This window comes from Pongo pygmaeus, chromosome 4 (genome assembly GCF_028885625.2).
Source record: "Pongo pygmaeus isolate AG05252 chromosome 4, NHGRI_mPonPyg2-v2.0_pri, whole genome shotgun sequence".
Classification (NCBI taxonomy): Eukaryota; Metazoa; Chordata; class Mammalia; order Primates; family Hominidae; genus Pongo; species Pongo pygmaeus.
The window spans coordinates 184,862,663-184,877,578 of record NC_072377.2 but is presented as its reverse complement, the minus strand read 5'-3'; the positions used below and the strand labels follow the sequence as shown (position 1 = coordinate 184,877,578).

The window sequence follows — 14,916 nt, the reverse complement described above, 5'->3', positions numbered from 1 at the left end:
CAACAGTGTAAAAGTGTTCCTATTTCTCCACATCCTCTCCAGCACCTGTTGTTTTCTGACTTTTTAATGATCGCCATTCTAACTGGTGTGAGATGGTATCTCATTGTGGTTTTGATTTGCATTTGTCTGATGGCCAGTGATGATGAGCATTTTTTCATGTGTCTGTTGGCTGCATAAATGGCTTCTTTTGAGAAGTGTCTGTTCATATCCTTCGCCCACTTTTTGATGGGGTTGTTTGTTTTTTTTCTTGTAAATTTGTTTGAGTTCATTGTAGATTCTGGATATTAGCCCTTTGTCTGATGAGTAGATTGCAAAAATTTTCTCCCATTCTGTAGGTTGCCTGTTCACTCTGATGGTAGTTTCTTTTGCTGTGCAGAAGCTCTTTAGTTTAATTAGATCCCATTTGTCAATTTTGGCTTATATTGCCATTGCTTTTGGTGTTTTAGACATGAAGTCCTTGCCCATGCCTATGTCCTGAATGGTATTGCCTAGGTTTTCTTCTAGGATTTTTATGGTTTTAGGTCTAACATTTAAGTCTTTAATCCATCTTGAATTAATTTTTGTATAAGGTGTAAGGAAGGGATCCAGTTTCAGCTTTCTACATATGGCTTGCCAGTTTTCCCAGCACCATTTATTAAATAGGGAATCCTTTCCCCATTGCTTGTTTTTGTCAGGTTTGTCAAAGATCAGATAGTTGTAGATATGTGGCATTATTTCTGAGGGCTCTGTTCTGTTCCATTGGTCTATATCTCTGTTTTGGTACCAGTACTGTGCTGTTTTGGTTACTGTAGCCTTGTAGTGTAGTTTGAAGTCAGGTAGTGTGATGCCTCCAGCTTTGTTCTTTTGGCTTAGGATTGACTTGGCAATGAGGGCTCTTTTTTGGTTCCATATGAACTTTAGAGTAGTTTTTTCCAATTCTGTGAAGAAAGTCATTGATAGCTTGATGGGGATGGCATTGAATCTATAAATTACCTTGGGCAGTATGGCCATCTTCACGATATTGATTCTTCCTACCCATGAGCATGGAATGTTCTTCCATTTGTTTGCATCCTCTTTTATTTCCTTGAGCAGTGGTTTGTAGTTCTCCTCGAAGAGGTCCTTCACATCCCTTGTAAGTTGGATTCCTAGGTATTTTATCCTCTTTGAAGCAATTGTGAATGGGAGTTCACTCATGATTTGGCTCTCTGTTGTCTGTCATTGGTGTATAAGAATACTTGTGATTTTTGCACATTGATTTTGTATCCTGAGACTTTGCTGAAGTTGCCTATCAGCTTAAGGAGATTTTGGGCTGAGAGGATGGGGTTTTCTAGATATACAATCATGTCATCTGCAAACAGGGACAATTTGACTTCCTTTTTTCCTAATTGAATACCCTTTATTTCCTTCTCCCGCCTGATTGCCCTGGCCAGAACTTCCAACACTATGTTGAATAGGAGTGGTGAGAGAGGGCATCCCAAAGACAGGGTTTCTCCATGTTGAGGCTGGTCTCAAACTCCTGACCTCAGGTGATCCGCCTACCTCAGCCTCCCAAAGTGCTGGGATTACAGGCGTGAGCCACAGCACCAGGCCAACATTTTTTTTTAAACCCCTGGGGAAGGAGGAGAATCTGATTTCAAGAGTTGCCACATTGTAAGAGTCAAATGTCCAGTTTTCTACAAAATAAATACCACAAGGCATATAAAGAAACAGGAAAACATGGTCCATTTGAAGGAAAAATAAGTAAATCAACAAACACTGTCCCTGAGAAAGACTACATGACGGACTTATTAGACAAAGGCTTTGAAACAAGTGTCCTAAAGATGTTCAAAGAAGTAAAGAAGTAGCAGTCAAGAAAAAGATGGATCAACAAAATGGAACTATCAATAAAGAGATAGAAAAACATACAAAGGAACCAAAAATAAATTTTGGAGCTAGAAAGTACAATAACTGAAATGAAAAATTCACTAGAGGTATTCAAAAGCAGATCTGAGCAGGCCAAAGAAAGAATCAGCAAACTTGAAGATAGGGCAATTGAAATTATTGAGTCTGAGGAACAGGAAAATAAAAAAGATTGAAAAAGTGAACAGAACCTACAGGACCTAAGCAATACCATAAAGCAGACCAACATACACTTTGTGAAAGTCCCAGAAAAAGAAGGGAGAGAAAGGTATAGAGAGATTATCTGAATAATTAATGGCTGAAAACTTCCCAAATTTGATGAAAAACATGAATGTAAACATCCAGGAAACTCAGTGAACCAAGTAGGATAAACTCAAAGAGACCCACAGTGAGACACATTATAATCAAATTGGAAAATATAACAACAAATAGAGAATATTGAGAGCAGCAAGAAAGAAGTGAGTCATCACATAAAAGGGGTCCTTGGCTGGGCACAGTGGCTCATGCCTGTAATCCCAGCACTTTGGGAGGCCGAGGCGGGTGGATCGAGAGGTCAAGAGATGGAGACCATCCTAGCCAACATGGTGAAACCCCGTCTCTACTAAAAATACAAAAATTAGCTGGGCGTGGTGGTGCATGCCTGTAGTCCCAGCTACTTGGGAGGCCGAGGCAGGAGAATCGCTTGAACCAGGGAGTTGGAGGTTGCAGTGAGCCGAGATCATGCCACCGCACTCCAGCCTGATGACAGAGCTAGAATCTGTCTCAAAAAAAAAAAAAAAAGTGATCCTCAATAAGATTATCAAGAAATTTCCCATCAGAAACCTTAGAGGCCTTGGGGGTACAGTGGCTCACACCTGTAACCTGTAATCCCAGCACTTTGGGAGGCTGAGGTGGGCAGATCATGAGGTCAGGAGATTGAGACCATCCTGGCCAACATGGTGAAACTCCATCTCTACAAAAAATACAAAAATTAGCTGGGCTTGGTAGCATGTACCTGTAGTCCCAACTACTTGGGAGGCTGAGGCAGGAGAATCGCTTGAACCCGGGAGGCAGAGGTTGCAGTGAGCCGAGATTGTGCCATTGCACTCCAGCCTGGTGACAGAGCGCGACTCTGTCTCAAAAAAAAAAAAAAGAAAGAAAAAGAAGAAAAGAAACCTTAGAGGCCAGAAGGCCATCAGTTGATGCATTCAAAATGCTGAAAGTAAAAAATCCTGTCAACCAAGAATCCTATGTATGGCAAAACTGTCCTTCAAAAACGAGTAGAAAGTTAAGACATTCCTAGATAAACAAGAATCAAAGAAAGTCACTACCGCAAGGCCTACCTAGAAGAAATGCTAAATGAAGTGCTTCAGGTTGAAATGAAAGACACTAAAGAGTAATTCAAAGCTGTGTTAACAAAAATATCTGGTAAAGATTTATCCATGGGCAATTATAAAATCTGGTATTATGATAACTGATCTGTAACTCTACCTTTTTTTACATGATTTAAGAGACTAATACATTAAGAAAATAAGTATTAGTCTGTGCTTTTGAACATAATAAAAATGTAATTTTGTGACATCAATAACTAACAGGGTGGGGACAGAACTGTATGGGAGCAGAGTTTTTGAATGCTATTGAAGTTAAACTGGTCTAAATTCAAATTAGAGTGTTATAACTTTAGGATGTTAAATGTAATCCCCGTGGTAGCCACAAAGAAAGTAGCTATAGGATATACACAAAAGGAAACAAGAAAGGAATTAATGTTTCACTACAAAAAAAGAACACAGTACTGCAGGAAATAAGGAACAAAAAGATATAAGGCAATAGAAAAAAAAAAACAGCAAAATGGCAGGAGTAAGTCCTGTCTTAACAGCTATTATTTAAAAAGGAAATAGATTACACTGTCTAGTCAAAAGACAAAGATTGGCAGAATGGATTTTTTTAAAAAGATCCAACTATATATTGTCCACAAGAGATTCATTTTAGATCCAAAGTCATAAATAGGTTAAACATGAAGGGACTGAAAAAGATACTCCACATAAACAGTAACCAAAAGAGAGTGGGAGCAGCCATACTAATAACAGAAAAAATACTTTAAATTTTAAAAGATTACCAGAGACAAGAACGGTATCCCATATCAATGAAAATTTAATACAGCAAGAAGATTTAATAATTATAAACATTTATGTCCCAATAACAGGTCATTAAAATACATGAAGCAAAAATGGGCAGAATTGAAAGGAGAAATGGACAGCTCTATAGTAATAGTTGGAGACTGCAATACCTCACTCTCCAGTCTAATGCTTTCCCAACTGAGCTATTTCAGCAGCTGCTACCTCACTCTCAATAATGGATAGAATGCCCAGACAGAAAATAAGTAAGGAAATAAAGGACTTAACACAATAAGCCAACTAGGTCTAACAGACATATTCAGAACTCTACTCAACAGCAACACACACAATCTTCTAAAGTGCACATGGGATATTCTCCAGGATAAACCATATGTTGGGACACAGGTTAAGTTTCAATAAATTTTAAAAGAGAGATATCATACAAAGTATCCTCTCCAACTATGACAGGATGAAATTAGAAATCAATAATAGAAGGAAAATTGGAAAATTCACAAATTTGTGGAAAGTAAACAACACATTCTTAAACAACCTATGCATTGAAGAACAAGTCCCAAGGGAAATTCAAAAATACTTAGAGATGAATGAAAATGAAAACACAACATACTAAAACATGGGATACAGCAAAAACAGTCCTTAATGGAAAATTTATAGCAGTAAACACATTAAAAAAGAAGAAAGATCTCAAAATAACAACCTAATTGTACAATGTAAAGAGCTAGAAAAAGAGGAACAAACTAAACCCAAAGCTAGCAGAAGGAGGGAAATTATAAAGATCAGAGCAGAGATAAATAAAATAGAGAACAGAAAAACAATAGAAAAAATTTAAAAAGCCTAAAGTTGGTTCTTCAAAAAGATTAACAAAATTGACAAACCTTTAGCTAGACTGACTGAAAAAAAAGAGATGACTCAAGTTATTAAAATCAGAAATGAGAGTAGGGATACTATTACCAATTCTACAGAAATTAAAGGGATTATAAGAGTACTATAAAAAATTATATGCCCACAAATTGGAAATTTGAACAAATTGGAATTTCTAGATGAAATTCCTAGAAACTGAAATCATGAAAAAAAAATTAGAAACCCTAAATAGATCTATAACTAATAATGCAGTTTAATTAGTAATTAAAAGCCTTCCAACAACAAAAAAGTCCTGGACCCGGTGGTTTCACTGGTGAATTCTACCAAACATTTAAAAAAGAACCATCACCAATCCTTCTCAAACTTTTCCTAAAAATTAAAGAGGCAGAAACACTTCCTAACTCATTTTATGAGGTCAGCATCACCTTGATACCAAAGCCAGACAGAAGCACTACAAGAAGTAAACTACAGACCAATATCCCTTATGATGCAAAAATCCTCAACAAAATATTAGCAAACCAAGTTCGGCAGCATATTAAAGAAAATTATACACCACAACCAAGGGAGGTTTATTCCTGGAATGCAAAGATGGTTCAACATACAAAAATCAATCAACGTAATACAATAGATTAACATGATGAAGCAAAAAAAACATGATCATTTCAGTTGATGAAGAAAAAGCATTAAACAAAATTCAATGCCCTTTCATGATAAAAAAAAAATACTCCAAAAACTGGAATAGAAGGAAACTACCTCAACATAATGAAAGTCACATATGAAAAACACATAGCTAGCCAAGCGCAGTGGCTCATGCCTGTAATCCCAACACTTTGAACGGATCACTTGAGCTCAGGAGTTGGAGACCAGCCTGTGCAACATGGTGAAACTGTGTTAAAAATACAAAAATACAAAATACAAAATGAGCCAGGTGTGGTGGCATGCACCTGTAGTCCCAGCTATTCAGGAGGCTGAGACAGGAGAATCACTTGAACCTGGGAGGCAGAGGTTGCAGTCAGTCGAGATTGTGCCACTGCACTCCAGCCTGGGTGACAGAGCCAGACTCCATCTCAAAAACACATTGGGGGAAAGCTTCATGATATTGGATTGGGCAGTGACTTTTTGGATATGACACCAAAGACACAGGCAACAACAGGCAAAAATAGACAAGTTGGACTTCATCAAAATGGAAAACATTTGTGCCTCAAAGGACACTATCAACAAAGTAAAAAGATAACCTACCGAATAGGAGAAGATATTTACAAATCACATAGCTAATGAGGGATTGATATCCAGAATATCTAACAAACTCCTAAAACTCAAAAACAAACAAATCCCAAACAACTCAATTCAAAAATGGGTAAAAGAGGATTTGTGGGGCTAGCTGCCTCATGCCCCTGCAGAGGTCCCAGCAGCAGCCACGTTTGAAGCGTGAGCTCCAGTTCTGTGGGGCTTCTCCTCTGATCTGGGTCTTGAAATGCCACGGCTTCTCTTTTGTTCTTTAAATCTCAGGGATGGGGTAATTACATCCTGTCATGGAACCAATTCTATGAATTAAATTTTCTTTGCTTGAAAAAAGTGGGGAAAAGTCTTGAACAGGCATTTTTCTAAAGAATATATACAAATGGCAAATGAAAAGATGCTCAAGATCACTGATATTTAGGGAAATGCAAATCCAAACCACAATGAGATACCACTTCCCACCCATTAGGATGGCCATTATCAAAAAAGCAGAAAACAACAAGCGTTGTCAAGGATGTGGAGAAATTGGAACTCTTTACATTGCTGGTGGTAATTTTAAATGGTGCAGTGGGCCGGGCACGGTGGCTCATGCCTGTAATTCCAGCACTTTGGGAGGCTGAGGCGGGCAGATCACCTAAGGTCAGGAGTTTAAGACCAGCCTGGCCAACATGGTGAAACCCCATCTCTACTAAAACAAAAATTAGCCGGGCGTGGTGGTGGCACATGCCTGTAATCCCAGCTTCTCGAGAGGCTGAGGCAGGAGAATCACTTGAACCCGGGAGGCAGAGGTTGCAGTGAGCTGAGATTGCACCGCTGCACTCCAGCCTGGGCGACAGAGTGAGACCCTGTCTCAAAACAAAAATTAAAATAAAAATAAATAAAATGGTGCAGCTGCTGTGGAAAACAGTATGGTAAAGGGGGAAACAACCCCCACTGCCCACTGACAGATGAATAGATGAACAAAATGTGGTATGCGCATGCAATGGAACAGTATTCAGCCTTAAAAAGGAAATTCTGATGCATGCTACAACAGTGGTGCACCTTGACAAAGATGAATGAAATACGCCAGTCACTGAAGGACAAATGTTTTATGATTCCACTTATATAAGGTACCCAGAATGGTAAAAATACATAGAATGTAGAACTGTGGTTACAGGGGCTGGGGGAGGAGAGGAGGAGAAATTGGGGAGTTAGTGTTTAATGGGTACAGGGTTTCAATTGATGATGAAAAACTTCTGTGGATGGATGGTGGCAGTGCTTGTGCAACAGTGTGAATGTACTTAATGCCACTGAACTTTACACGGTAAATTTATGTTAAGTATATTTTTTTAACTTTTTTTTTTTTTTTTTTTTTTTTTTTTTGGTAGAGACAAGGTCTTGCTCTGTCACCCAGGCTGGAGTGCAGTGGTGCAGTCATAGCTCACTGCAGCCTTGAATTCCTGGGCTCAAGCAATCCTCCCATCTCAGCCTCCCAAGTAGCTCGGACTACAGGTGTGTGACATTACGTCAACCTAATTTTTAAAAACTTTTTCTAGAGATGAGGGTCTCACTATGTTGCCCAGGCTGGTCTCAAACTCTTGAGAATGTGTAAATGTGTAAAATTCTGCACATATTAAAGCAAGGGCAGAAAGGGCTCTGATTTGGGGCCGTGGGCCCACCACAGCCTTTGAGGCTAAAGCAGTGGGACCATTTCCAGCAGCTGTTGGGACGTGGTTTCAGCTGCAGGGCTGGATGGGCAGGTAGAGGGTTGCCCCAGCTGCAGCCAGCACAGAAGCCATGGGGAGCCATGGCGGTGCAGTTGGCAAGTCTTTTTGGCACACACAGAGCCTTGGTTAGCAGCAGTTGCTGCCTGTGTTGTGGTCTGGCCCTAGCAGGTGGCGAGCTCCCCGTGGGGAGTGCTGGCCTTGGAGGTCCTTTCTCCACAGCAGGCACTGTGCGAGGTACTTTGTGCACCAGTCTCCATAACCCGAAGAGGGGGGCCGCTCCCTCTTCTCAGAGCTCACAGGTGTCTTCCTGAGACACGCGTGTGGTCCTCACAGGGGCCTTCAGGAGCCTTCTTTACCTCTGTCCCTTCTGCCGCACCTGGCCCAGGGAGAACATTGCTCCAGCCCCCAGGACGTGCTCTGACCAGCCACCTGCTTTTCTTCTGCAAGTTTAACGGATTTCCATTTTGCAGATGTTTAATGCCAGCCACCCATGCTGAGGGATGTGGGGACCCCAGCAGGAACAGGGTTTGTAAACTGACCACCTTGGCACTACAGATGTCATTTCTAACTGTGCTTTAACTCACTGTGTGGCCCCCATAGTGGCTTTTTTAAAAAATAGAATTAATTGCCACCCTTACAATGATAATATGAAACATAAGTCAGGAGTCCTGGATGTCCTGGATGGCTTTTACACTGAGAAGGTCTGAGCACGCCAGCTCCCAGAGCACAGCAGAGCTTGTGAGTTTTCACTGGCACAGCCGGCTCACCTTCTGCCAGCCCCACGCTGAAAAGGAACAGCAGGGCCCTTGGGCACGTTTTCACCTGGCTGGGGGCAGGTGACCGTTACCTCTTTCCAGCACCCACTGGAATAGCAGGGGAGTGCACATCCATCTCCAGGGCTGGCCTTCCTTATTAAGGCACCACATCGTGCCCCTGTCCCTGCACACATTTCCCATCTCCCATAGAGGGGTTGGGCTGGTGCCATGCTGTCCCAGAAACTGCCAGCGCCAGCGGCCTGGAGCAGGGTGGGCCCTGAGCCTGTCAGCGAGGCCGCCAGAAGGAAGGATGCCCAGCTGGGCACGGCAGGCATCAGAGTGCCCCTCTGCAGGGTGGCACGTGGGGTCCTGTCCCATGTCAGCCTGTCTGTCTGCAGACCTGACCCCACACAATCCTCGCCTGCTGTCTCTTGAACTGCTGCAGGAGCCCCAGGACCTCCAGGTGCAGGGCCTGGAGACACACACAGGAGAGATGCCTGAGGGGTTGGGGGCCAGGCAGTGGGACAGGAGCCATGGAGAGGGAGACCGAGGCAGAAGCTCATGCCTCAGCCACTTGGGGCTGTGTGCCAGAGCCAGGCATTTCCTCTCAGTGTCCCATCAGTACCCTTGCCACAGCGGGGGCACGTGCCCCCAGCCTCACCATTCCAGGCCTGGAGTCAGTTCAGGTGTTCCCAGAACCATCATCTGATGAGTGGACTTCAGCTTGGACGAATGACTCTAAAACAATGGGGTGCGGGGAGGGCACAGCAGCGACTCATTTCTCAGGGCCCCACTGCAGTCTTCATCTGCATGAATGTCATTTCCACCATCCGCAGCTTTCTCTCCCGCTCTTTTCCCCTCCTTGTGCCACACCGTTTTCTGTGTTATGACCGTGTGTTCAGAACCACCACTGCAGCGGCCACAGCCACTCTGCCCGTGGGTCTCTGCACCTCCCCATCCATGCTCCCTTTGTTTGCCATCTGCGCTGCTCGAGAGTGTTCACTGCTGGGATTTAATGCTGAAGCAAGGGCCTTTCTTTCCACAGCTTGTCCCCTTTATTTTCTCAGGATACATTTCTAAGGCTTTGATTAGAATGAAAGGACGCTATAGAAACCATATAAGGCTCTTGGTACATTGAGCCAAATCTTGGTACAATTAAAGGGACCATGACAACGCGTGCCACCCCTCCCCGCAGTGGTGTGTAAGGGGCTGCCCTTGCAGGCCTGCCAGCACTGGGCATTTAATTAAGTCTCATTCATTTCATGGGTAGGAAGCGGAACCCCACGGGAGCAGCCACACCGTTCATATATCTAGTTCACGCACACCTAGCCCCACGTCCCAAAGAGGCAGACAGAGGGAGAAATGGAAAGGTCTCTCCACAGGGTACGGGCAGAACGTTCCCCATCCGTGCTGAGCCCCTCATGCTGAGAGCCCATCTCTGCAGCCCCCAAGACTCCCAGCCCCTTTGTCACGTGCATCATGCAGGACATGTGCACAAAACACAGATGGGAGACTTAACGGTGATTTCAAGACTTCCGAGAGATATTGTAACAATAAACAATTGTCCCATCATCACTGCCTCTTTTAAAAAGTGTGATACAAGGTCAGGAGATCGAGACCATCCTGGCTAACATGGTGAAACCCCGTCTCTACTAAAAATACAAAAATTAGCTGGGCGTGGTGGCGGGCACCTGTAATCCCAGCTACTCGGGAGGCTGAGGCACAAGAATCTGGGAGGTGGAGATTGCAGTGAGCAAAGATCGCGCCACTACACTCCAGCCTGGCGAGACTCCGTTTAAAACAAACAAACAAAAAGTGTGATAAAATACACATAACATAAAATGTATCATTTTAACCCTTTTAAAGTGTACAGTTCAGTGGCATTAAGTACCTTCATATCGTGGTGGAACCGTCACCTCCACCCCTCTCCAGAAATCTTTTCTTCACAAAGTGAGACTCTGTTCTGGTGTCCCACCCCCAGCCCCTGGCACTTGCCGTCCCACTGTCCGCCTCTGTGAATGTGAGGACTCTAGGTGCCTCCACAAGTGGAGTCACTCAGTGTTTGTGCTTCTGTATCAGGCTCATTTCACTTAGCATGATGTCCTCAAAGTCATCCGTGTTGCCGCAGGCTCAGAACCTCCTTCCTCTCTGAGGCTGACTCCTGTCCCACTGTGTGGAGAGGCGTTTTCTCCATCCATTCGTCACTGATGGACGCTTGGGCTGCTTCCTCGTTGCTTTTTAAAAATTATTTGTGGACATCCAAACAATGGAATATTGTGAGGCGATTTTTATAAAACTGAATGAGGCAGCCCTGCCCTGCCATGGAAAGGTCCTCAAAATGCATTGTTAGTGAAGAAAGCCCAGTGCGGGGGAGTGTGGACAGTATGCTGCCTTTTTGTGTAATACAGACAGGAAAGGGGTTATGTATTTACATTTCCTTGTCTTTGTGTAAAGAAGCTACAGAAAGACAAGAAACTAATAAAAGCAGTCACTTACGGGTGGAGCAAGGGACCCTCGTTACGTGGCTGTTTTTGCACACAAGGAACGTGATGCTCTGATCACTCTGCACATTCCCTGACCCCAACTCAGTCACTCCCCACTACCCTTCCAGGAGCCACTGCCTGGCTCCTGACACCTAAGTGTATACTCCCATGATGACACCACGTTGCCCCCAGCTCCGCCAAGCCTCTGCATATGCTGGTCAGTCTGTCTGGCATGTCTCTCTGCAGACTGCTTCCTGCCCTCAGCCCTCAGTGCAGCCACCCTCACCCAGCCCATTCCAGGCAGGCTGGAGCTCCTGCTGGAGGGAGGAGGAGCTGGCTGTCCCTGGCGGATGGAGGAGCAGCCGTGTCCTCTGTGTCCCCAGCTGTCTTCATGCAGAGGCCAGAGGTGGGCACCTGGCCTGTCTGCACCAGCACGCCTACAGGGACGGGTGGGAGTGGTGGGGGAGCCCCCTGGTGGCAGCAGCTCTGACTTCACCTTCTCTTAGGGGCCAGGACATCCACCGCAATGAGCATAGAGAGTGGTCACCCCCTTTTTCCCTCACAGCACACCTCCAGTGGGGCAGTCTCTGCACAGCTCTGCCTCCCCTACCAGCTCCCTGAGGTCGGGCTTTGTCCCCATTGCCTGGAACGGAGCCAGGAGTCGCCCCATGCATACACACATGAATGGATGACCCTTTGCAACCGCAGGAAAAAACTGAAAGCTGCAGCACAAGGATAAGGCCATTCATTGAGACCCAGACCTGGACCCAGCTGGTGACACGATGGGTGATTGGAGGTCGGAGGGCTACTGGCAGCCCAGCCCCTCTCTGGGCATCCGTGTGGGTCACAATAGTTCATCAGCCACCAGCACCCCTGGCTCCAGTGTGAGCTAGTCGCTCCAGAGCAGAGCTGGATCTGAACACTGCTCCCACCTCCCATGTGCCCAGCACCTGGTTCCAGGCCAGGCCCCAGGTCGCCTGGGAGCCTCCTGGCTGTCTCTTTAAAGTGGCAGCCTCCTGGCCTCCTTCAGAAAGGCCCCTGCGTGGCACCTCCCACCATCCTGCAGAGGCTTCCAGAGCCACCTCCATCCTTGCCACTGGCTCGTCAAGAAAATGGGGCTGGGATCTGGGGCAGGCCCAACGCTGCAGGGTGAACAGGTGCCAGGTGTCCAGCAGGAGACAGCGGACCTCTCAGGCTCACAGGTTTTCTGTCTTGTGGAATCAGGCTGAGCTGCCGGGCCCTGGGCAGGAGGCAGAGCAGCGTGCACCCTGCAGCTGGCCCCTCCCGCCGCTAGCCCCCTCCCACTGAGCATGTGCAGCTTCCTGCATGCCCACCTGCTCAGCCGCCTCCCCCTGGGACAGACAGGAGGTGATTTTGTGAAATTTTACAGTTTCATTGGCTGAAAATTGAACACTTACAGCATTGTCAGGGAGGCGAAAATAAGCTGGCTGTCACCATGGCCAGGACTGTCTGGGCTGCTGTCCACACCAATGCCTGAGCCCTTCCCATGCTGTAACCCAGTCCCAGCACCTCCCACACCCACATGGCCATGGGACAGCCCTCTGAGGGGCTCCCTCTGATCCCCAGTGTCAGCTCTGACCCACCACGTCCCTCTGTCTCTACTCCCAGGGCAGGGTCACTCAGAGTGCTGGAAAGGAGAAACAGGCCAGGGTCAGGGTTTGCCATCGGGGCAGCAAGGACGGCACGAGCAGGGGAGCCTTGGAGTCCACAGAAGACCCTGCAGTGAGCTGGCAGGACTCCACAATCAAGAATGTAGGGGCTGGTTAAACAGTCACAGGTTTAGCCAAGACGCGTCACTGTGAGGGCTCCTGGGCTTTCAAGGAAGACTGGCCTAGAGGGGTAAGTGGAAGAGTTTCTGAGAGTAAGCATGGGCTCCCTGCACGTGTGTATGGACACCTGCTGCTGCCAGGCCCGTCACTCAGAGCAGAGTCACAGAGGATGTGCTCTGGCCTCTGCCTGGAGGTTTGGGTAGAGAAGACACTGTAACGGCTGCAGCTGGCCTTTCCCTGTGCCAGGTACTGACAGCAGCACCCAGGCACCCAACAAGGCTGACAAGCAGAGTCTGCCGATGCCCACCAGAGGTCAGGTGCAGCCTTGGTGGGAAGCAGGGAAGGCTTCACCGGGGACGAGGCATTTCAGCCACACCTGGAGGGATAGGGGAGTGAAGATGGTGGGAGAGCCTTCCTGCAGGAGGGAACGGCCTGTGCAGTGATTCAGAGTTGGAGAAGGCATTTGGAGGAGAGTACGTGGCTGGCGCCAAGAGCAATGGGGTGTGATAGGCGGTGAGGATGGACAGGTCAGCTAGTGCAAATCACAAAGAGCCTGGAATGCCAGGTTAAGGAGAACAGCAGTTTTTACTGTACCTGAGAGAACCCCAACTTAAACAGGCACATGTGATGGAGAAGTCCACGGAGCAGCTTCAGGCACAGCAGGATTCGAGGTCCCCGACACTGTGCTCAGGAATGTGCCCACTTTCCTGCCACAATAGCCCCAGTAGTGTCGGGCATACATTCCACCAGCTCAAGGACTCCAGGGGGAAAGAAAGCCTCCAAGTGCCACAAAAGTTCTGGGATTGCAGCTGAGCCCCCCTAATTTGGATGGGGCCAATCCATGAACCAAACCTGCTTCTTTGTGGCCAGAAGCAGGGGGATTAGGCTGATTATCCAGGCTTGTGAAAAACAACCTTTGTGGAGGGGTCGGAGGGGAAGAATCTAGAAGAGGCCTGCCCCTGAGTGGGGCAAGAGAAGTAGAGTAGAGAAGAGATGGGTCTTGCAGGAGAGTTGAGAGGCTGTGAGAAGAAGGAATGAAGGCTGTGCTGTGAGGAAGGGGACCCTGACAGCACTCCCAGGAAATGACCACTGGACTCAAGCTGGCACGAAGTGGCTGTGGGGAGAGCCTGCCCAGCCAGGAGCCCTGGGACCAGCAGCTCCCACTCAGGTGCACCCAACTCAGGTGCACCCCCACTCAGGTGCACCCAACTCAGGTGCACCCCCACTCAGGTGCACCCAACTCAGGTGTGCCCCCACTCAGGTCCTCACTGCTCCTTGCCATTGCAGGCAGGCATGCCACAGACGCTGAGTGCCTCCGACATGGTCACCCCAGGCAGCCTCAGCCCACCCCCCACCGAGCCCACAGATGGCGAACAGGCCGGGCAGCCCCTCCTGGATGGAGCTCCATCCTCAGCCTCCCTGGAAGCACTGATCCAGCACCTGGTGCCCACAGCCGACTACTACCCCGAGGTGGGTGGACCCACCCAGCAGCCAGGAGAGTGGGCTCTCCTCCACCAGGCACGGGAGGCAATAGGGTTGGGAGTGGCCTTGGGCCAGGGTACAGGGCCAGCTGGGAAGCATGCCCCTCCTGGTGCCCTCCTGAGCCTGTGCCCTCTTTCTCGTGTGTCCCCCAGAAAGCCTACATCTTCACCTTCCTGCTGAGCTCTCGCCTCTTCATCGAGCCCCGGGAGCTCCTGGCCCGGGTCTGCCACCTGTGCATTGAGCAGCAGCAGCTAGACAAGCCGGTGCTGGACAAGGTGAGGTGGAGGGCAGGCCAGGGGGTCTCAGAGTGTACCAGCACTGCCTTGCCCTGCCCTCAAGGCATCAGCCTCTCGGGGAGGCAATGATTGTCCCCGTTTTCCTGACAAGGTGGCTACCGGGTGTTTCCACCTTGTCTGAGGCCCAGAGCCAGAAGGAGCAGAACAGGACCTTTAACCTCCATGTAGTTTTCCAGTGCCCTACGGGAACCCATGAGCCCATTAAGCCCAGACCTGAGTATCCGGAGCCCGGTCAGTAGGACCCATCTGTGGCCGGGAGGGCCTGCTGCCTCTGGTGGGCTTCCCTCCCCCAGCACATCCGCTCCACCTTCCCAG

At 47.5% G+C, this 14,916-nt stretch overlaps 1 protein-coding gene across 1 annotated transcript in view; it reads left to right on the top strand.

The window, feature by feature from the left end:
- Window positions 1–14,916, top strand: part of RASGEF1C (RasGEF domain family member 1C) — a 107,421-nt gene that overhangs the window by 57,099 nt on the left and 35,406 nt on the right. Inside the window, exons 2-3 of the mRNA XM_054489157.2 lie at window positions 14,111–14,293; window positions 14,458–14,580. Of these exons, the coding sequence (XP_054345132.1) occupies window positions 14,117–14,293; window positions 14,458–14,580 (300 nt within the window). The 5' untranslated portion in view covers window positions 14,111–14,116. The remainder of the gene's footprint in view (window positions 1–14,110; window positions 14,294–14,457; window positions 14,581–14,916) is intronic.